General features: G+C 33.7%; 1 protein-coding gene across 4 annotated transcripts in view; it reads right to left on the bottom strand.

Annotated features, from left to right (window-relative positions):
* Nucleotides 1-24,837, bottom strand: part of SCLT1 (sodium channel and clathrin linker 1) — a 199,482-nt gene that overhangs the window by 95,934 nt on the left and 78,711 nt on the right. For 3 of the 4 annotated variants that reach the window (XR_006817479.1, XM_045998235.1, XM_045998236.1), the window contains 4 exons: nt 13,821-13,911; nt 9,979-10,070; nt 7,028-7,205; nt 2,390-2,488 (listed from right to left, as the gene is read on the bottom strand). Coding sequence is in view for 3 of the 4 variants with exons in the window: in XM_045998235.1 (XP_045854191.1) it covers nt 2,390-2,488; nt 7,028-7,205; nt 9,979-10,070; nt 13,821-13,911 (460 nt within the window). In the remaining variant the exon portion in view is untranslated. The remainder of the gene's footprint in view (nt 1-2,389; nt 2,489-7,027; nt 7,206-9,978; nt 10,071-13,820; nt 13,912-24,837) is intronic. The other variant, XM_045998237.1, reaches the window with a different exon arrangement.

The following is a 24,837-nucleotide window of genomic DNA, read 5'->3' as shown; positions in this document are numbered from 1 at the left end:
AAATCTGACTATGGGCTGTCAATCTTATTAATTCCTTCAAAGAACCAGCTCCTAGTTTTGTTGATCTGTTCTGTTTTGTTTTGTTTTTTTATTTCTTTGTCATTGCTTTCTGCTCTAATCATTTTCATTTCTCTTCTCCCGCTTTGTTTAGGCTTTATTTGCTGTTCTTTCCAGCTCCTTCAGGTATTTCATCCTAAAGCAGCAGAATACACAGTGTTCTCAAGTGCACATGGAACGTTCTCCAAAAAAGATTGCATACGGGGCCACAAATCAGACCTCAACCTGCACAAAAAGATTGAGATCATACCATGCATATTTTCAGACCACAATGCTAAAAAACTTGAAGTCAACCACAAGAAAAAAATTGGAAGGACCACAAATGCATGGAGGTTGAAGAACATATTGCTAAAGAATGAATGGATCAATGAGGAAATTAAAGAACAATTAAATACATGGAAACAAATGAAACTGAAAACACAATAGTCCAAAAGCTTTGGGATGCAGGTGGTCCAGATGGGGAATATTCTGGATTTTACAAAGGATTCTTTGTCATATACAGAAGAAGGCTGAACACTGGGTTAAATTGAGGGAGACTACAGAGACAGCAGTCAAATGCAATGATACATAAATTTTGATCGGATTCTGGATTTAAAAAAACAAAAAGCTAATAAGGATATTCTAGGGAAATTGTAGATTAAGATGATGTTTATTTTTTTTAAAGGTATGGTAATAGTGGTGTGGTTGTGTAGTAAAATATCCTTTCTCTGGGGAAAAACATGCCAAAATATTCAGGAGTGAGGTGGCATAATGCCTGCAGTCAATGTCCAAATGTTTGGCAAAGAGTGTGTGTATGTATAGAAAGAGATGGGATAGGTGTGGCAAGACATTAATAATTATCTGGGTAAGGGGCAAACAAGTGTTCACTGTACAGATTCTAACCTTTTATGGGTTTGAAAATTTCTAAAAATGAAAGAATATAAAAGTAAAGGGAAACAATTTCTCACAGTGATTGAGAAGAGAGCTCAAGAAACAACAGACTTGTATTTACAACTAGTTCTGCTACTTCTAAAGGTAGAGCCCTAAAGCAAGTTATTTACTTTTGATCCTTAAAATGGGTTTTTCTTTTTTTTCCTCTACAATTCACAATACATTTTCAAACTTTACCATACCACTTACAAACTGATTCATATCCATACCAAAAGGAAAGGCAAATAGATATTATGTTTTCCTTGTTTCTTTACATGAAAGCAAACTTACACTTCCCAGTTTAAATTTGCATAAATATATGAAAGTAAATGTACACTTCCAAGTTTTAATTTGCGTAAGTCAAACCAAGAAACAATTCATTAGGTTAACACAAAAATATCAGATTTAGTCTTGATAAGAGAATTGAAAATAACACAACTCACAAATTGTACAAGTGCCAGCATGATGTGATCGAAACAATGCTGGGCTGAGTAGAGCAGAAGGTATGAGTCTAAATCCTGCCTTTAACTGGGAGGCGCAGTCAGTTAAGGGTCTGCCTTTGGCTTGGGTCATGATCCCTGGAGTCCTGGCATTGAGCCCCGCATTGGGCTCCCTGCTCAGCGGGGAGTCTCTTCTTCCCTCTCCCTCTGTCCTTCACCTTGCTCCTTCTCTCTCTCTCTTTCTGTCTCCCTTACTCTCTCTCTTTAATAAATAAATAGCATCTTTAAAAAATAAATAAAATAAAGCCAGAATTTATTTTTTTAAAGACATTTATTTGAGAGAGAGAATCAGAGAAAGCACGAGGTGGGGAGAGTCAGAGGGAGAAGCAGACTCCCTGCTGAGCCGGGAGGCCAATAGGGGACTTGATCCTGGGACTCCAGGATCATGACCTGAGCCAAAGGCAGTAGCCTAACCAATTGAGCCATCCAGGTGCCCCTAAATTTTGGCTTTAATTTGTATATAACTTTGAGTGAGTCAACAACCTCTTATGGTTTCAGTTTTTTTACCAATAAAAAAAAGAGGTCAAACCAGATTTTTCCAGTCTTAAGATGCTCTAAGATTCTGCAAGCAAATGGTAGGTTTTCTTCTCTTACTTCTTATGCATTCTGAGTTTCTTTTTTGAGGCTTCTTTTTAATTTTACACTTCACATGTGTTTATCATCATGATATTCCTGGCCTAAACCCCTCTCTCCTTAGCCTCAACCTCAACTTTTTCTGTCCTTACCTCAGCCTCATTCTAAACTCAAATGGTAGGGGTATCCTGAGATGATTTTTATTTGAAATTCAGCACAACTGGTTCAGTTAGCTAACAGTTAATTAGCTAGGTCCATTAGGCAAAAACTTGGGTAGTATTTTATCTTGGGCTGTAAAATTCTATAAAATTTTGAATTTTAAATAATTTTGAAGTTTAAAGACTTCTTACTTCCTTCCTGGTTCTTATGGCAGCATCTTGCACAACCCGAGAGACCGTTTCTTTCATTTTCTCTATATCTTGTTCTTTATGCTTCTCCTCAAGTAGAGCCTTCAGAAAAATAATCATTTGATGTTGTTATAAATCACATCATTATTAATATATCAATATTAATAAAGATAATAAAGATAACATAGTAAATGATTAAAAACCTAATCACTTTGTTGAAAGCAAACATCTTATTCTACACTTCTGGGACATCTCCACTTGGAATCTTTGCCTGTTATGAATGATACTTATTTTTCCCAACCTTCTCACCTCACCTTGTCCTAAAAATTTATTATTTTACTCTTAAGAGTTATTTTTCAATTTTCCTTTACTCCCTGTAAAAAATGTCATCAAGTCTAGGTATTAAAGTCTTGGAAAAAAATCTCTTGGACTTCCCTTTCTTTCCATTATTTGGTATTATTCAAATTATGCCCCTTGTCAGCCAACTCCTTGATGTTTCTATTTATCCAATCATTTTCTTCTCCCAACTAAAAAAGTACTCTTATAATCCCAGTTCTGTTGTTAGTCACAAGCCCATTTCTCTGCTTCTCTCTGGAGCAAAACTCCTCTAAAGTCTGTGCGGGCTCATCTCCAATACTACTACACCAACCCCAATCAGGTTTTCACCATCCATAGTCTCCATTAATAATTCATGAGTCAATTTTGAATAACTATCTTATTTGATATATCAGTAGCATTTGAGATAACTGATTGCTCTCTTTTCCCTATTTAACTTTCCTTATTTGGCTTTTAGCATGCCACAGTATTGGTTTCCTTCCTTATTCACTGTTCATTCCTTTTTAGTTTACATTGCTGTTTCTTCCTCTTCTCCTGAACCTCTTTAAAAATTGCACTACCTGGGGTGCCTGGGCATCTGTCTTCAGCTCAGGTCATGATCCCAGAGTCCTAGGATTGAGTCCTGAGTTGCATTGGGCTTCCTGCTCAGGAGGGAGTCTGCTTCTCATTCTTCCTCTCCCTCTGCCCCTCTTCCCCTGCTTGTGTTCTCTCACTCTCTCTGTCTCAAATTAAAAAAACTTAAAAAAAAAAATTGCACTACACATTAGAGGGGAGATAGATGGGTGAGAGTGTAGGTGAAACAGGTGATGGGCTTAAGAAGTGCATGTGACATGAAGAGCATTGATGATGTATGGAACTGCTGAATTAACATATTGCACACCTGAAATGAATATCATGCTATATGTTAACTATGCTGTAATTAAAATAAAAACTGAATTAAAAAAATTAAAATTGTACTACCCAAGACTTATGTCCTTTGTCCTGTATCTCCATCTGTCCCTTGATGGTCTAATCCAGTCTACTGGTTTTAAATATCATTTATATGCTGACAACTCCCAAATTTACATCTCTAGACCAAATATCTTTCTAAACTGGGTGATATACGCAACTGATAAATTACTCAACATTCCATCTAAAATTGCCAATGAACTGAAGCCATTCATGAGAATGGAGCTGTTGAATGCTGAGAATGTTCTGTGAGGCTCAGTGCAAAGATATTTGGCAGAGATGACTGTAAATATTTGTAAAACTCTGGGTAAATGGACAGTGCTTGACCACATTCACAGCTCACTTCCAGCACAGTAGTGCAAGAGAAAGTTATCTAGGGTGATTGGTTTGGGGGTTTTGGGGGTGGGTCGGGTTATGTTTTCTTCTGTTTGTTTTAAAAAAAAGTCCAGAAGCGGAAAAAAAAACCCAAAAAACAAACTAATGATGTACCATATCATATGTTAGCTAATTGAATTTAAATAAAAATAACCAAAAAACCCTACAAATACCTTTCTGGGCCTGGAACTGCTCCAATTGCTGAATCTCTCCCTTTTTTTTAAAAATTATTTATTTTTTATTTTTTTATAAACATATAATGTATTTTTATCCCCAGGGGTACAGGTCTGTGAATCACCAGGTTAACACACTTCACAGCACTCACCATAGCACATACCCTCCCCAATATCCATAACCTCACTCCCCCTTTCCCAACCCCCCTCCCCCCAGCAACCCTCAGTTTGTTTTGTGAGATTAAGAGTCACTTATGGTTTGTCTCCCTCCAATCCCATCTTGTTTCATTTATTCTTCTCCTACCCCCCTAACCCCCCATGTTGAACCTCTCTTTTTTAATCATTACATAGTAAGTGGCCCTGTGTTCTGACCTCATTACCTTCCAAAGATACCATACATATTCCTATCTGTTTTTTTTAAATCATTTAACAAATTTCCTCCTGCTTAAACAGGTAAGCTAATGAGAATTAACTGTGTTTTTATTCAAATAGAATAGGGAGGTATATTAATTTCAGGTGTACAATATAATGATTCAACCGTTCCTTTTTTTAGAATCATTATTTAATTATTTTTAAGTAGACTCCATGCCTACTTGAAGTCATGACCCTGCGATCAAGAGTTGTGTGCTCTACCGAGCTAGCAAGGCGCCATGGTTCAATGGTTCTATACATTACCCAGGGCTCATCATGGTAAGTGTACTCTTAATCCCCTTTACTTATTTCTCCCCCACCTGCTCTCCCTTGACCACCAGTTTGTTCACCATATTTAAGAGTCTGTTTCTTTTTGTTCATTTGTTTTGTTTCTTAAATTCCACATGAATAAAATCATATGGTATTTATTTTCCCTGACTTATTTCACTTAGTGTTATATCTTCTAGGTCCATCCATGTTGTTGTTGTAAATAGCAAGATTTCATTCTTTTTACGACTGAGTAATATTCCATTGTATATATACACCACATCTTTATTTATTCATATATGGATGGGCACCGGGTTGCTTCCATACCCTGGCTATTGTAAATTATACAGTTAAAAAAAAAAAAAAAGAAAAAGAAAAAAATAAATTATACAGTAATAGTTGTTTTAATGTAATAACTTTGTGGGAGAGAACAGGACAATGAGGAAATAGGGAAGCATCATAAAAGAATGATAATAGGCTGTGTTTCATGTCTAATCAGTGGAGAGAATCCTTGACTTTTTGGAAAAACTTTTTGGAAAAAGCAACTGAAGGTGGAAGTCCTATAATAATTATACAGTAGGTCAGGAGGGAGCTTAATACTGTAACCATAAACAGTCTCTTTAAGGACCTGTTGACTTTGGACTTGAGTGAGAGGATTTAAGGGATAGGCAATGAATATAACTACTTCTCTGTCCACTGTGTTTTATACAAAATGTTCACCTTTAGTGACCTGAAATTAACAATGCTCATCTGATGAGGCTTCAGAGGGGAAAGGTAAACAATTTTGTCTTGCTCTGAACTGTTCTAGCTAACTTAAGAGTTTAGAGCAATTCCCAAGCATATTATGCTTATATATAATTTATATATAATTTATATATAAGCATATATGCTATGCCTTTCAACCATTCTAAGAGACAGTATTCGACTCACAGATGGAATTATTAGCTTGAAAGGCATGATAAGCACCTTTGCATTCTCACAGATTTGAATATTATTTCTTTTTTATTTATTAGCTTAATATGTGACTTATATAGCTTGTTTTGTTTTTGACAGCCCTCTTGGAAAGCCCTCTATTAGGTAAAAAAGGAAACATAAATAAAGCAAAGTATTTCCTTTGTACTCCCCATATTTCCCAGTAATTAGGCATTCAATGAATGTTGGTTAAATGAAGTAATGATTTAGTGATCTCTAAATAAAGGAGGCAAGAACATTAAAAACAAATCTATCCACCTGCCGAACTCTCTGAGCTATATAATATACCATTTATATGGAATTAAAAAAAAAACTAAATCTCGTCATTTTTAGAGGGTTAAAAAAAAGAACAGTGACATGGAAGTTCCAGTTAATAAATATTTTTTTTTAAAAGATTTTATTGATTTATTTGACAGAGAGATACACAGGGAAAGAGGGAACACAAGCAGTGGGAGAGGAAGAAGCAGGGAGCCTGCTGTGGGGCTCGATCCCAGGACGCTGGGATCATGACCTGAGCTGAAGGCAGACGCTAAATGACTGAGCTGCCCAGGCACCCTCCAGTTAATGAATCTTTACAGCTAAATGTAATTCCCAATTAAATTAAGCTTCTGCTCTACTAGAGTAATTATGTAGGTGATGAAGGGGAAATAAAGATGAGTAAGATTCATCTGATTCAACTGAATAAAATATAGGGTATACTGCAATAAAGTGCTATAGCATATTTTTTCAAGTATGAGATTATAGAAGATAAAGATTATTTACATAAGAATTGGACACATAAAATCTGATATGAAAGCTTTGGGAAAGGGTTTTTTATCATACTCTGTTTTATTTTTTTAGTAATCTCTATACCCAATGTGGGGAATTAATTCATGACCAAGAGATCAAGAGTCTCATGTTCTTCCAACTGAGTCATCCAGATGCCCCCGTTTTATCATGTCTTATGATTAATTCTTACCTTGAAAAATATGTCTGTTAATGGAGACATTATTGTATTCAATAATGATGTTCATTAATATGTTCAATAATAATGAACATCATGTGTTCAATATTAATGAACATCATGTGTTCATTCTGTAATTACTGACTCCCTTATTAGGTCATATGGGGGAAAGTTCAGTATTATATTGTTTGTAAACATGTTTACTAGTTTTCTTACCTGATTTTTTTGAAGGTTAGCTTCTTCTAAGAGCTGCATGCTATTTCTGGCTCTTACAATAGCTTCATATTTTTCATTTTCTAATTCACTGCACTTTGCTTGTAATTCTCTGGTCTGGTTTTCCAAATGTGCTTTCTGTGCTCTTAATTGGGTGGCTTCTTGGATTGCTACACAGAGTCTAAAAGTAAATAATTACATTGAGAAAGTTAAATATTTTTTTTAATGATTTTATTTATTTATTTGACAGAGATCACAAGTAGGCAGAGAGGCAGGTAGAGAGAGAGGAAGGGAAGCAGGCTCCCCGCTGAGCAGAGAGCCCAATGTGGGGCTCGATCCCAGGACCCCGGGACCATGACTTGAGCCAAAGGCAGAGGCTTTAACCCACTGAGCCACCCAGGCGCCCTGAGAAGGTTAAATATTTTTAAAAGGAAGAAGGAAAATAGTAGATTTACTGACCATCTATAATAGAACAAACACATTCCGGTTACTTTCACGTGTATTTTTCTCATTTGATCCGCAAAAAGTTTTATAAGGTAAGTTTCATTATTTCCATTTTAAAGAACAACAGACCCAGAGAGGTGAAGCATTTGTTTAAGGCCACATGGCTAATGAATGGTGGGGCTGAGACTGAGCCTAGATATCCTGACTCTAATTAAGTTACACTTTCTACAGTATCACAGTGTATTATATAGTTACATGATAACGTTTTAAAGCAACTCCTTAAAGAATAAGTTATTCTTTCTATTTATATGGTCTTTTAAACATTTTCCTTTTTTGCTTGGCTCCCTTTACCCACTCTCTACCCAGGTAACTCATGTTAATTTACTAACATGTATGAATATTTTTCTCTATGTTATTAAAATCATGTATACATATATACACATGTACATACACAGATGTTACACATTGGTCCATAGGTTTTAAAACATAATTTGTGTTATAAAAATGAAAATCATAATATATACCCTTCTCTGCCAATTTTTTTCTGATGGGTAATTTGTTTGTTCCTTTATACGAACTCTCTGAATATTAAGATATAAAGCCTCAGGGTGTTCTGTATGCTATAAATATTTTTTCCAAATATACTTTTTGGCTGTTTTTGCCTGCTGACTCTATTTAGGAAATCTTTACTACACTAAAAATGTTCATTTTAATACAGCTAAATTTGATTTCTTAGATTTCCTCAAAAGATTGCTATACCTTTAATATTTTTACTGGTAAATCTTAAATGCATCTGGAGTTTACTTCTGAATGTGTTCTAAGAGAGAAGTCCAATTTAACTTTCTTCCAGATTAATGGTCAGTTGTATGAATACCATTAGTAACTGATGAATTGAAATAATCCCTTTAACATAATTAAAATATGCAAATATAATTACTTATGGATTATGATGTTTCATTATCTATTTTATACCCAAATCATATCAATATTGCTTTATAGTAGGTTCTGATACATTCTGGTAAGACAACTCTTCTCTTAGAATGCATACTCTATTTTGTTATTTTCAGGCATTTCTTTCTTCTAAGTGGTGGCAGAAGAAGCATTCTCTATCCTCTCCCCATTCCCATTCCCACAAAGAAGAACTTCCCTGCTCTAGCACACCTCATACTCTCCCAGTTTTGGGAAATGAGAGGTGGCTAGCTGTATACAGTACATTAAAAAATATCCTTAGATTTTCTTACACACGCAGCGATCTCTTCTTAGAGAATTATTTGGTTAGTTGTATTATAGCTTCATACTAAAAGCAAAAAAACCTAAAACCACAATAACAAAATCCCCAAACTCTCAACACTAAAAAGACAAAGCACCGTTGAATGAAAAAAAAACTTGATTTTGACTCAGTACTATTAGAATCAAAAGGACTTAAAATTCATTATTCAAGAGTTTACTGTTTTAAGTCTTTATTTTTTAGTATTTATTTGTATAGCATAGAATAGCTACTGAGATAAAAGAAATTAAAATCTACAATCACAGGCTTTTCCTCTAAGGTTAACATAAAGATGTTCAGGAAAGCAATGGTACAATCAAAGCAATCAATAAACTGCTGAAAAGTTTAGAAAAATGAAAAAGCAAAACCCAAAACCCCTAGCACTTAAAAATCACAACTCTTTTCATCAGAATCTCAAGTTAGTAGTTAAAATCAATTCGTTCTCAACTGCCATGAAAAAGAAATTATTTTTATTAATACTATGAAGAACAGGAAACAAAAGGTCAAACATACTTTTTTTTCTTTTGGTAAACAAACAATAAATTAGCTTTGGATCTATGAGTAGAACTGAGATCTCAATTTTTAATGTGCTCAGAGCAGCAGACTATTTCTGAGTGTAAAAGATTCCAATCATACAGAGTAGATTTTTCAGCTAACAACTGTAAACTCTACCTTGTGAAATATCACACATGATAATTTTCAAGTCTTCTAAGAGAACATTTAACAAAGATTAAACAAAACAACAAAAGATTTTATAGTACACATTTACATTAAGAGACCTACTAAAGAAAACCTATAGAATATACTTAAAAAGTAATCCAGACCGTCAAAGATAACTGAAAATTACTGCTCCAGAAGACTCCAGAGAAAATACCTATAATGATTTCTTGAGTATTTTTTTGGGTACTTACTTAGTAAGATAGTTTTTCTGTTTAATTTTTACCCAACTTTGTTTTTCTGCTTTAAGATGTAAAGAACATTTTTGATTTGGGGTGACTGACTATGACTGTTTTGGGGAAAAGGCAGACAGAAATGATTTTTGAATATACATTCAAAATATATCAATGTTTTGAACATGATTTTTTGAAATAAATAATGTCTAATAAATCATACTTAAAACCCATGATTATAGTTTGTTTAGCAGTCATAAAATACATATCCTAGAAAATATCATAAACTGAAACTCCAATACAGAAAACCTTTTGAAGCTTATAGAGAAAGCTAGATGTATTTAACAATTTACCTTGTTTCTAATTGTTTTATACTAGATTGTAACTGCTGTAAACGCCTATCTGATGCTTCCTCTCTTCCTTGAGCAGACAACATATCCTCCTCCTAGAAAATAAACAAACTGGAAGCTTGAGTATGTGAAAATACAAAACATCATTATACAACATATATATACTTCCAGAATTTAAAATGTAAGTTTAAAGAAGGGATACCAATACAGCATTATCTAATCAAGTCCTTAAAAATAGACCTAGATGTCTGAGAGCTGTCCATGACATGTTTCACTAAAAAAAATTCTGTAGCATAGGATTTATGGTATGACTCATTTTACACTAAAAAATTTAAACATATATGCACATACATACACAGAAAAAAGGTCTTTAAGCTACAATTTGTTAACAGTGATTATTTCCTAGAGATTGGACTGCGAGGTAATCTGGCATTATCTCTATTACATATTTTGTATATACATTGTGCTTTTCTTTATATTTTTCTATATTATTTGCATTTTTATGAATAGCATGCACTCCCTTTAAACTAGAAGAGTATTAAGGTTGAATTTTCAAACAACGAAAAAGGAAAATAAGCAACAGTTTGGAAATAAATCATGCACATACTGAAAAGGGGGAAGAGAACCTCACTACTATTTTTGTATTAGAAAAACAATAATCTAAAGTTGTTGCATATAAATTTATACCAACATTTCAAACTATTTCTGTAGTGCAAATCTAACAAAACAAAGCAGGGATGTGTATGTAGATAATCTGCCTTCAGAATATGCTCTTTTAAAACTTGGATATACAGCATCCCATTATAATCATAGAATATTTCTTCTCTGACCTAGCAATGCTTTGAAATAAATAGGTTTGACTTGTACCACCTTTAGAAAAAATCCTATTTATCCTTTCTTGCCTTCTGTTGTGTTAAATATTTTTTACATACTTTTTTTTTTACATACGTTTTAATTCTATTGAATTTTAGCTATATCTCTTTAAGTTTTAGTAATTGCTCTAGAGATTATAATATGTATCTTTAACTCATCCCAATTTATTTAGAGTTAATATTTAGTTCAGAGAAAACACTGGAATCTTGCAGCAATGTATTTATCTCCATGTACCATCCTAGTCTTGAGTACCATTGTTATATTACATCTGCATACTTTATAAATCCATTGCATAGGCACAGATCATTGAACTCTACCTCTGAAACTAATCATACCCAATATGTTAATTAATTGAATGTAAATTAAAAAAATATCCATCACGTACACTGCTCAATTCTGCTTTAAAGCAGTCATATCTTTTAAGGTATTAATTAAAGAAAAAATGCACAAAAATTATTTCATATGTACATTACTGTGCTCTTAATTTCTTCCTATATCTGAGTCACCATCTGGTGTCCTTTCCTTTTAGTCTGAAGAATTTCTTTTGGCCTTCTTTGAAGAACAGCTCTGCTAGTGACAAATTTTCTGTTTCGTTTTTCTGAAACTGCCTTTATTTTACCCTCATTTTTGAGGTACAGTTTTACTGGACATAGAATTCTTAGTGAGCATTTTTTCCCTTCAGCATTTCAGATATATTATTCCAATGTTTTCTGCTTCCATGTTTCATGTAAGAAGTCAGTCATTACTCTTATCACAGTTCCCCCATTCATGATGTGTAGAAGTAATTTTCTTTGTGTTTATCCTACCTGTTTTCCACCAAATTTTGGAGGTTTCCAGCCATTACTTCCTTAAACATCTTTTCTGCAATTCCAATTACATTTCTGTTGGCTTGCTTTGTATTTTCCAACAGATCTCTGAGGTCTTGTTCATTTTTCTTCCATCTTTTATTTTATTTTGAAGATTTTTATTTAGTTATTTGACACATGGAGAGAAAGAGAGAGAAGAGCAGAAGAAGGGGGAGTGGCAGGCAGAGGTAGAGGGAGAAGCAGGCTCCCTGCTAAGCAAGAAACTTTATGCTAGGCTCCATCCCAGGACCTTGGGATCATGACCTCAGCTGAAATCAAGAGCCAGCTGCTTAACTGATGGAGCCACCCAATGCCCGCATTTTTCTTCCAGTTTTTAAACTCTGTTTTTTGGATAGGAAAATTTTTGTTGATGTCTTAAAGTTCATTGTTTATTTCTTCTGCTTTTTCCAATCTGTTCTTGAGCCCATCTAATTAAATCTTTATTTTGATTGCTGTATTTTAAACTCCAGAATTTCTATTTTTTAAAATTTTTTTCTATTTCTCAGTTAAATTCTCTATCTGCTCCATCACTAAAGCCTTATTTTACTCTAACTTATATACACATTTTCTTTAATTCCTTGAACATATTTAAAACCACTTATTTGAAGTCTTTGTTTGCTATATCTAAGAGCTGGGTATGCTGAGAGTGAATTTCTACTGACTGCTTCCCCTATCCCAGCCCCATCAGTCACACTTTCTGGTCTATAAAGTTTTGGTTGAAAACTGGATAATACAGATAATGCAATGCAGTTACTTTGGATTCTGTTTTGTTCTTCAGGATTATTGGCTTATCTGTTCAAGGAGGTAATTTTATCTTGCATCCATGCAAACTCTGGAATGTTTCCCCTACAGTATGCAGCAGCTACCATCTGTAATAAGTTCTTATTTCTTTCCAGGGTTGCTTTTTTAGCTAGGCTTCTTGGAAATTCTCCTGTGCCTACATACTTTAAGGATCAGTCAAGTTTGGGCAGGGGTAGGGCTCATCCTCTTCATGATTTTGTTGCTCTTGGAGATTCCCCTGTAATTTCAAGCTGCTCTGCTTGCTTTGGGCTCTGTCCTCTGGAACTTCAAACATTAAGGCTTTAGCTTTCTGTTGCTTGAATAGCATACATTTCAGGAATGCAATCAATTATAAAAAGCAGCAAACTCAAACATATAGTTCCATATAGCTCTATCTTTTAAGAGTAGTTTTCTTTCAGTTCACTGCCTACTTTTTCACTGAACCCCTCATTCACCCCTAATATGCATACTCTGGCTGTCAGCCATGGATCTGGTCAGAGTTTATACTCAGAATTTAGGTTTCTCTCTCTGTTTTTTATTGTTGTTCTCTTGCTGCCAATATTTCTTCTTTAAATTTTCAGCTGCTTCTCCCACCTTAAACTTTGATCTTGGCCATTTAAGTCCATAGAAAGTGGTTATTTTCTGAAGCCATAGCTATGGGGGTTGGCGAGAACTCTCAGGCTAGAAATTAAAAAAAATCTACAATTTGTGTCTCTTTCAGGGTCTTTCTGTTTTTGGGTGTGTCCCAGGATTTTAAAGAATGTATCCAAGTTTATAACTGTTATCTATGGGAAATTTTACATAAGCCTTTAAGGAATCCACCATTAGAAATCTATAATCAATTTTCACAGATTAGGAAATAAGGCTTAGAAAATTTACACAGCTACTAAGTACCACAGCTAGAATTTTTAATAATTAGATCCACCTAAATCTAAAGTCTGACATTTCCTTGACACCTTCCTGAAATGTCCTTATTACACATAAAAACAAGAGTTTCTTATGCCAATAAGTATTTCCACAAATAACACAAAATGTAGTATTAAATGCTTCTTTTCACCTATGTATTACCAATTAATCAAACTTGATCTTGTCTCTATGTCTCTCAGTAATGATGTGTTCAGGAATGACTACAATGTTTTGATTCAGGAGAAAGTGAATGGAAGTAAAGTTATTTCCAAAATTATAATTTGGTTTCCTAATTTCATACTTTATATTTAGAGAACAATAAAATGATTTTAATTTGCTTTCCAGCAACCCTCTTTAACACCTAATCCAAAATAGTTTAATAATAAAATTCAGAGAATACTAAGTTAAAGGCTTCCAGTTGTCTTAGAAAAAGGAAAATACCTTCTTTTGGATTTGTCCTTGAAGATCTTCAGTCAAGATAGTTAACTCTTCCACTTTGGCTACTGCAACTGTCAGATCTAACTTGCCTTGCCTACAATAGAAAGTAAATTAATAAACCTTTTCATAGGGCATAAAGAATTAAAAAAGCTAGAAAAAAAATCTAAATTTGGTAAAATCGGCAATAACTCTTATGCACCTAAAAATGGATCTAAGGGGTAGATACTGAAAGACTCCTTTATTACTGATAAAATGCATGTGGAAGAGAGTAAAAAAGAAAAATATAGGCAAAGGGCACGGGTATAAAGTGGGAGTCATTAATACTTTATTTGAATAAATTATATTTCATAATCAAATGATTCATATTTCATGAGAAAGCACTTTATCATCTTAGTAAATTACCTAACAAAAATGGCACTGCTAAGTAGAATATAGTTATAACTTCCTGAATTTATAGAGTTAAAGAAGTAGCACTGATTGGCTTTTCTATCAAAATGAACCAAAGCTTCAATGCCTTGATCATTCCTTAAACATCAGAAGTATGTATTACATAACCACTTAACATGATGAATTCAAACATTTGTCTCAAAATAGTATAATACTTTTTTTAGAAATTATAGTTGCAAAGGATAAAAATGACAAGTTTTTTTAATGTTCCATCAGTATTAAATAAGTTTCAATATCTTCTTGACTCCCCATAGAAAGATTTTAAAATAAGACTTTCTGAAACAGAAAAAAAAAAATTTTTAATATCCTACCAATTAAGTATTAAGTATGAATACAAAACAAAAAATATGATAGTTGTCTTTCTCCGATTGACTTATTTCACTAAGCACGATACGCTCTAGTTCCATCCACGTCGTTGCAAATGGCAAGACTTCATTTCTTTTGATGGCTGCATAGTATTCCATTGTGAACTATCATATGATCTCCCTGACATGAGGACATGGAGAAGCAACATGGGGGGGTAGGGGGATAGGAGAAGAATAAATGAAACAAGATGGGATTGGGAGGGAGACAAACCATAAATGACTCTTAATCTCACAAAACAAACTGGGGGTTGCTGGGGGGAGGTGGGATTGGGAGAGGGGGAGCGGGCTATGGACATTGGGGAGGGGAGGCGAACCATAAGAGACTATGGACTCTGAAAAACAACCTGAGGGTTTTGAAGGGTCAGGGGTGGGAGGTTGGGGGAACAGGTGGTGGGTGATGGGGAGGGCACGTTTTGCATGGAGCACTGGGTGTTGTGCAAAAAGAATGAATACTGTTACGCTGAAAAAATTAATAAAAAGGGAAAAAAAAAGGCAAAAAAAAAAACAAAAAAAAAAACAAAAAATATGAATACAAACACTTGGATTATGTAAAAAGCATACATTTTTAGGAACAAAGCTACTTAGTGTAGGACTGTCCGTATTCCTTCCTTCCTTCTTTCTTTCTTCCTTTCTTTTTAAATATTTTATTTATTTGACAGAGAGAGCAAGCGAGCGAGCGAGTGTGCATAAGCCAGGCGGAGAGTCAGAGGGAAAGGGAGAAGCATACTTCTCACTGAGCAGGGAGCCTGACACAGGGCTTGATCCAGGAACCCTGTGATCATGACCTAAGCCAAAGGCAAATGCTTAAGACGCTTAACCGACTTAACCACCCAAGAGCCCCTCCATATTTATTTCTTAATTATATTTTATGTAGGTATTATAAATCAACCATTTTAGTGCTGTTGGACTTAAAAAATTATTTGATAGGAAATTCACGATATATGTTAGTTAATTGACTTACCTTTGGCTAACAGTATCTATAAATTACATTACTGATTAGCATACAACAATAGGAAATAAAAATCTAACAGCAGCTAAATGTATCAGATAATTATTAGAAAACAGAAACTGTCCTAAATGCTTTGCAATCATCTCACTTACTACAATCAGTTTACTTTGTCAATTAAGTACTATTAAGACTATTCCACCAAACTGAAGTCAAAGAGTGAGGTTGACAGAGATTTACCAATTTGCCCAAGGATTCACAAGTAATGAAACTGGTATTTAAACAGAGTCCTCTATGATACACTGTCTAAAAAAAAATGGTTCCAATACTATAAAATTAAGCACTTTAGGAAAATGCTTTGTTTTGAATAAATCCAATTTATAAAAATCTGTATTTATCAGACATAAAATAGACTTTTTCTACTTGCAAAATGTTTTACCAAACAACAAAACTAAAACTAAAACCCACCTTATACCAATGTATTTAAAATCTCCTTCAAGGTTAGAGAGAATTTCAAGATTGCAGTTACTATATGAATCCATAAATGAACCTACCATTTATAACACTCTGTATATTTTAAAAGGAAAACCTTGAGTAAGATATTTAAGTAGTAATGATAAAATTGAGTAAACTCTAAGGAAGCATAACACCCACACTGATTTGGTTTTCTTGTCTTCAGACAGGGATAACAATGTTTGTTCTACTTATCTCATGGGTTGCTGAACAAGTCAAAATACATACTGTGTATTAAGGTGCACTATAAACTACAAACCAAATGTAAGGCCACAACATGATTAAGAAAAAAAAAAAAGATCAGTTAGAGACATAATCAGAATAGGGTGGGTAAACTCCAGAGTCAGGAACCCAGTTCTGTCACTGACTAGTAATGTGGCCTAATGCAATTCATCTGACACAAAGTGTCTCAGCTATTTTATATCCAAAAACAGGGAGGTGGACTGGACAATCTGCAAAGACCAAAACCCTATAATAGTTGGTCTCTTGATTTCCAATTTTCCTAATGATTCTAATTCTAAACTGTCTTTCAATTGTGTATTCCATTTCCACTTCATGGCCCAACCATTGGTCCCATCATTACTTCCCAGGACTATTCCAATGGTTTTCAAACTGAAGTCTTCACTGTGGGTCTCCTCCTTAATTCAATTTCTATAATGCATCTTATCTGCAAATTAAGGTTTTCTACTGGTAAAAATTCTTGTTTAATAACACTTTCTGGATTCCCTACTTCTTTGGGCACACAATCAACACTCCTCTGCATGGCATGTAAGGCTAGCCTTCATTTGGCCTCAGAGAGTCTCATCTCTTGCCAATTCTCTTCATGTTAATTATTTTTTCAAGTATAACAGAGCGCTAACTCACTGTTTCTTAAAACAGATCCTTGTCTATTTTTTGACATGTTTGACTGGACTAAACTTCTTGTTTTCTCATATATTCCTCAAAAATTTTCAAGACGTAGCTCAAAAGACTCCTCATCTCCAGTCTTCCCTAACTTCTCCTAGGCAATAGACCTTATAATGCCAGTCTGCATAATACATAATACTTTGTACATTAACACTGATTTCCTTGTGGAATTGTGAGTTTGTTATATATTTAATATATAATATTAAATACATAAATATTAAAAATATTAAATATTAAATTAAATTAAAAATTAAATAAAATATTAAATATATAAATATATAATATTAAATATATAGTATTAAATATGTTATATATTATATATAAAATATATAACAAACTCACAATTTAAACATAATATATAATATTAAATATTTAATATTTAACATAAATATTAAATATTTAATATATAATAAAATATATTATATATTGAATATATAATAAACTCACAAATATAATATATAATATGTAATATTATATATTATATTGAAATAATATATTTATTATATATTTAAGGAAATATGGAATATAAGATCATTAAAGGCAAGAATCACATTTTAATAATTTTAAATCCTTAGGAGATAGCACAGTACCTGGCATATATATGGCAGACATGTAAATATGACACAAATCAATGAAAAAGCATAAAAGGAAAGAAGATAAACAGTAACAGGTACAATTTATATCTTGATATTTTACTTTAGATCCTGCATACCCAATTTGATATTTATGTATATTTATGTGAATACATGCTATAGAAATATTTATAAAACTATATATAAACCATATAAAACTATATTATATATAAATTATATATTATACATAATATAGAAATCATTAAAATTTTATATATAATATACAAATTATATATAAATTATAAAAATATATATTATAGATAATATATAAAATATATAAAAATAATATATCGTATATTATATACCTTGTTTCACAAGATAGAAATGAACTAAATACTTTTACTTCTGGCATGAAATACTAAAAAATATTCTAGAATAAAAATTGTAAGGTCTGGGGTACCTGGATGGCTCAGTGGGTTAAGCCTCTGCCTTATGACCTCAGGGTCCTGGGAGTGAGCCCCACATCGCACTCTCTGCACAGCAGGGAGCCTGCTTCCCCCGCTCTCTCTCTGCCTACCTCTCTGCCTACTTGCGATCTCTGTCAAATAAATGAATAAAATCTTTAAAAAAAAAATGTAAGGTCTGTCTTCTGAACCTTACTCCACCACCACAAAAGCCATGTAAATTAGGCCAATCACTTAACCTTTCTGAGTCTCAGAATAGTAGCTGTAAAATACAGATTAAGAACAATTTTCCTGCATAGCTCACAAAATTAACATAAAGTTCAAATAAATTAATGCATATTAAAGCACTTTTATAAACTTTATTGTAGTTTATACAAAGGCAAACTATTATCATTATTTTGCCTTTTTTAAGAATTTAAATTGTCAAGAACTGCGTGGTAGAGCTAGATTACAGCTGAGAAAGCTTTGGGATGCTTGAATTTTTAGCCTTAACTCTTGGCCAAAAAATGGAAAGTAGTATTTATGATGTGCTGCTTAAAAAGTATGAATCTTACCTGGTAACCCCCAAACAGGAAAACCCCTGATGGTTTTCACCTAGTACTAGGTAGACAACAGGGATGGATTATGTGAGTAGAGGGGAAAAAAAGACACATCTTGGTAACTGAATCTGGAGACAAAACATGTCTTTGTCTAAAGACCCTAGGGATGCTTGTGGCTGAATGTCACCTATACCCTGTATGCCTGCTTAAGCTTTTTTTTAACTGCATGAAATTAAAAAAAAAAAAAAAAAAAAAGCCTTATGTGAGTATGCTCTGCAGAAACTTGTCAGTCCTTTCAAATATTCAAACTTGTAAAACCTTTGAAGGAATCAACAAAAATAATAGTAATTTTATTTTCTGAAGGATGTTTAATAACTATATGTTTATACTATTTTATATGCAAATGTCTTAGACATATGTCTGCTTATGGACATAATTTTATAATTGTTAAAAATAGTTTCCTTTTTGGAAAACACATTTGCTAAAAAAGAAGAATAACTAAATGCTAACAATTTTAATGTTAAAACTACACTTATATTTATTTTTTGCTCCAAAGGAATATTTTTAAATGCATAATATTTCATTTTCAGGTACGCTTCCTTGTCAATTTAAAAATTTCTGGGATTTGATTAGCAGAGAGGAACACAGCTGTGGAGTAAGAGGACCCTAGGCTTATCTTGTCCCACAAACACAACTAGCTAAATATCAAATCATCCTAAATATCCCAGAAATTGACCTGAAGATTGACAGAAGAAACTCCACAACTAAAGGGAGAGAAGAGGCCACATCAAAAAAGGTAAGAAGTGCAGAGATGAGGTTTAGGGGTGCTACAGAAGGGAAGGGGCTGTGGTCAAGGAGAAGGACAAAAATGGGGGGAATTCACAGAGGAACATACAAGGAGAACATTTCCTCAAAGCCTTTGGCCTAGATAGGGGCTGAATTTTGCAGGTTCTTGGAACCAGCTGGGCTTGAAGCACTGGAATTTTAAATTTTGGTGGGCTTGACTGGGATAGAGTCTAGAGGGCACTGTGCTGCTCTTAGAGAGAAGGCAGGCAAACAACTGGGAGCAGGCAGCATGGAAACAGTGATCTGCAGAATGTATGAGGCACTCATTGGGGAGATTATTTGCTCTTCTCATAGTGCATCTCTTATAGGCAGCATTCACTGAGACACCTTTCTGAATTGGCTAGTGCCATTTCCCTCCCCCACCCCTCAACATAAATACAGAGCCACCTGGGAGAAGCGGCACAGCATGAATATTGGCTGCCTTAATTGCTTATACCAAACCCCAACCCCTTGAGCTCTGGTGGGACTGCCCTTCTTAGTCAAGCTTGTCTCTATTTCAGTGTGGTGGGCCCCCACTCCAGAAGACCAGCACAGTCCCCTTCCCACACCACGTCTCCAGATCAGAGGGTTTTACAGGGCCTCAGTTCTGGTGGAGGTGATGTCAAGTCTCATTTCACAGGCAGACCAGAGCACACCTCATTAAAACACTACATTCAGTCATGGACCAAATACAGCCCACAGTAGGCTAGGAGAGCCTCTGCAGATGACTGGCCTAAAGTGCAGAGCAGCCAAAACACAAAAACACACTGGAGGCACTCCCTGAAGTGCCAGATTTCTTCTTCATAAGGCCAGTACTTTCAGAAGCACGAGACACAGCTGGCTTTTCTAACACATAGAAGAAGGCAGAGATTAGACAAAATGCTAAAATGAGGAATTTATCCCAAATGAAAGAAAAGTATACTATGGCTGGATATCTAAGGATAACTGATATAGGTAACATGTCTGGTGAAGAATTTAAAGCAACAATAATAAGAATACTTAGTAGGCTTGAGAAACATAGAAGACATCAGTGAGACACTTACCACAGGAACTGAAGAGTTAAAAAAGAATCCACCAGAGATGAAGAATACAATAAATGAGATTGGAAAAAGGAGTGATGCAATAAACATCAGGTTGGAAGACACAGAGAAGTGAACTAGTGATCTAGAAGACAACAGAATGGAAAATAATGAAGCTGAATAAAAGAGAGGAAGAATCCTGCAACATGAGAACAGATTTAGAGAACTCAGCCACTCCATCAAATGTAATAACATTCGTATTATAGGAGTCTGAGACAAAGAGAGGGAAAAGGTGGCAGAAAATTTATTTTAAGAAATAACAGCAGAAAACTGCCCTAATTGAGGGAAGGAAACAGACATCCAGATACAGGAGACACAGAGAACTCTTATCAAAATCAACAAAAGCAGGCCAACACCAAGACATACTGTAATTAAATTTGCAAAATACTGTGATAGAGGAAAAAAATCTTAAAAGCAAAAGACAAAAAGAAGTCCTTTGCTTATAAGGTTGGCTGGAGATCTCTCAACAGAAGGGAGTGGCATGATATATAGTCAAAGGGCTGAATGGGCAATATCTGTAGCCAAGAATCCTCTATCCAGCAAGGTTACCATTCAGAATAGAAGGACAGATAGATTTTCCCAGTCAAATAAAAACTAAAGGAATTCATGACCAATAAACCAGCCCAGCAAAAATTATCAAAGGAGACTCTTAGGACTGCAAAGGAGAGACCAAAAGTGACAAAGCCAAGAAAGGATCAGAGGAAATCACCAGAACGGTGACAAAACAAGTGATAAAATCACAATAAATACATATCTTTCAATAATCACTTAGAATGTAAATGGACTAAATGTTCCAATCAAAAGACAGAGGGTGGCAAATGGATAAAAAAACAACAATACCCATCTACATGTTGCCCACAAGAGACTCACTTTAGATGTAAAGATACCTGCAGATTGAAAATGAGGGGATAGAAAACCAATTATCATGCAAATGGATGTCAAAAGAAAGCTAGACTAGAAATACTTATATCGGATAAACTAGCCTGTAAAACAAACGGAAGGGAGCTAATTGATAGTAACACAATAATAGTAGTGGACTTTAATACCCCACTTACATTAATGGATAGATCATCTAAACAGAAAATAAATAATGATTTGAATGACACAATGGATCAGATGGACTTAACAGATATTCAAAACATTCCATCCTAAAAGAGCAGAATACACCCTCTTCTCAAGTGCACATGGAATTATCTCTCCTGAATAGATCACATATTAGGTCACAAAACAGGCTTGAACAAATACTTGACTGAAATATTTGAAAATTATTTGAAGAACTGAAATAATACCACGTACCTTTTCTGACCATAACACTATGAAATGAAAAAGCAAACACAAGAAAAAATCTGGAAGGCCACATACATGGAAGTTAAACAACATGCTAGTAAACAATGAATGCGCCAACCAAAAAAATCACAGGAAATATAAAAAAAAAATACATGGAAACAAATGAAAATGGAAATGCAATGGTCCAAAACTTTGGAATGAAACAAATGCAGTCCTAAGAGGGAAGTATGTAGCACTACAGGCCTACCTCAAGAAGTGACTCTCAAGTAAACAACATAATCTTCTACCTAAAGGAGCTAGAAAAAGAACAAATGAAGCTTAAAGTCAGCAGAAGGACGTAATCAAGATTAAAGAGAAATACGTGATATAGAAACTGAAAAAAATGATAAAATATATCAACAAACCCCGGAGCTGGTTCTTTGAAAAAAAATGAATAAATTGATGAACCTCTAGCCAGACTTACCAAAAGAAAAGAGAACCCAAATAAATGAAATCACAACAAGAGAGGAGAGTTAACTACCAATACCACAGAAATCCAAACAATTATAAAAGAATATTATAAAAAAGTATATGCAAACAAATTGGACAATGGATTAATTCCTAGAAACATACAAACTACCAAAAACTGAAACAGGAAGAAGTAGAAAACTTAAGCAGCTTGATAACGAGAAAAGTAATTCAATTAGTAATCAAAAACTCCAACAAATAAAAGCCCAGGACAAGATAGCTTCACAGGGGAATTTTACCAAACATTTAAAGAAGAATTAATACTTCTGAAATTGTTCCAAGAAATAGAAAAGGAAGGAAACCTTCCAAATTCATTCTATGAGGCCAGCATTATCCTGCTACCAAACCCAGAAAAAGATTCCACTGAAAGAAAGAACTATATAGGCTAATATCCCTGATGAACATGGATGCAAGAATTCTCAGTAAAATACTAGCAAACTGAATCTGACAATACATTAAAAAAAATCATTCACCATGATCAAGTGGGATTTACTCCTGTGTGACAAGAATTGTTCAATATTTGCAATATCAATCAATGTTATATATCACATCAACAAGATAAAGGATAAGAGCCACATGATCCTTTCAATAGATTCAGAAAAAAACATTTGACAGTGGACAATATCCATTCATGATAAACAGTCTCAACAAAATAGGCTTAGAGAGAAAATAGCTCAACATAATAAAGTCCATCTATGAAAAACCCAAAGCTATTACAATCCTCAGTGGGGAAAAACTAAGAGCTTTTCCTCTATGGTTAGGAACAAGACAGAAATCAAAATGTCGTAATTATCAATATGTTTTTTTTTAGATTAAACATCAAATACAGTGAGTCTATTTTAAGGTAAATTTTTATAAATTTCTTTTGTAGTCTCTTATCAACAGAATTCTAGAAAGGTTTATAATTCTTTCATATAAGGAAAAATGGTAAGGTTCTGAAAGAAATAAAACCCGGTTTTTACTAATTTGATACATATTCTAAGTTTTTATTTTTTTGTTTCAAGTTTTTATTTAAAATCAATTAATATATAGTATAATATTATTTTCAGTAAGTAGTAGAATTTAATGATTCATCACTTACACATCATACCCAATGGTCATCACAAATGCCCACCTCCTCTCTAACAATTCTTAGTTTGTTCTCTTCTCTATGATTAAGAATCTGTTTTATCTGCTTTTTCTCAATTTTTTTCTTCCCTATGTTCATCTGTTTTGTTTTTTAAGCTCCACATGAGTGAAATCATATGGTATTTTTCTTTGACTTATTTCACCTAGAATAATACATTCTAGTTCCATTCACATCACTGCAAATGACAAGTTTCATTCTTTTTCATGGCTGAATAATATTCTAGTCTCTGTGTGAGAGTGAATGTGTATGTGTGTGTGTACCACAACTTATCTATTCGTTAGTTGATGGATTAGTTTGGGCTCTTTCCATAATTTGGCTACTGTTGAATATTCTAAATATTTTATTTTAAACATTTTATTTATTTATTTGATAGAGAGAAAGCACAGAGGGAGAGTGAGAGCGAGAAGGAGACTCCCCACTGAGCAGAGAGCTTGATGCAGGTCTTGATCCCAAGACCCCGAGATCATGACCTGAGCTGAAGGCAAAAGCTTAACTGAGTCTACCCAGGCACCCCCAAATATTCTAAATTTTTAAATGTAAAAGAAAAATGCACACATCAGGTACTTTAATAAGTACTTCTGTAATTATCTAGTATAAATAAACCAATCATTTCTGCTTAAAAACTTCCGAAAATCCCCAAACATAATTTTAGACAAAGTTCTGAATTTTTAAGATCACTGCTGTTTTTAGGAAACTGAAATAAGAAGCACAAGTTCTTGTATTTTATTTTTTAATTTATTATTTATTTATTTTTGGAGAAGTTTTATTTTAATTTTCTCTCCTTTCAATCTTTAGTTTGTAGTGTAATGATTAAACCTATTCAAAAGACAGAAGCTTGCTGAGAAACTCTAAAAACAATGGATAATAATTCATGTACTGAGCTATTAAAATTTTAAGAGGTTCCACAGTCTAAACATAGTTCATTTGTATATAATTTTTATATAATTTAGTTCAAAATTATATATAATTTAGTTCAAAATGCTGAATTCTGTTAGAATATAATTTTCTATCATACTAGTAGTTCTCTATATTTTCTGGGTATGAGAGTGAGCTTTTTGCAACCATATGTGCATAGTCTCTGAGTCTTATTTCAGAATATTGGGGGAAGGGGAAAGAAGGGTAGTACCTGGCATCTCTCTTTTTCAGAATCACTATAGTTTATTCTACAGCTACTGTCTTAGATTTTACACAATAACTCATAATCAACATGTTTATCTTTGCAAAAATATTGTAAACAATGATTACAAATATAGTTTTAGAGTGTTACAACTTTAAATAGCACTGATAATCTGGAGAACACATTAATTTTCTGTTATTATATAGGCTTATGCAATGGACATGTTCAAAAGTTTTTACCACACACCTGTCATGTATCAGACACAAAAGATGTTTTGCTAGGTAGTACAGAGCACACAAAGAAAGGTGAGATACAGTTATCTTT

The sequence above is a fragment of the Meles meles genome, chromosome 2, assembly GCF_922984935.1.
Source record: "Meles meles chromosome 2, mMelMel3.1 paternal haplotype, whole genome shotgun sequence".
NCBI lineage: Eukaryota > Metazoa > Chordata > Mammalia > Carnivora > Mustelidae > Meles > Meles meles.
This window is presented reverse-complemented; position numbering and strand designations above follow the sequence as displayed.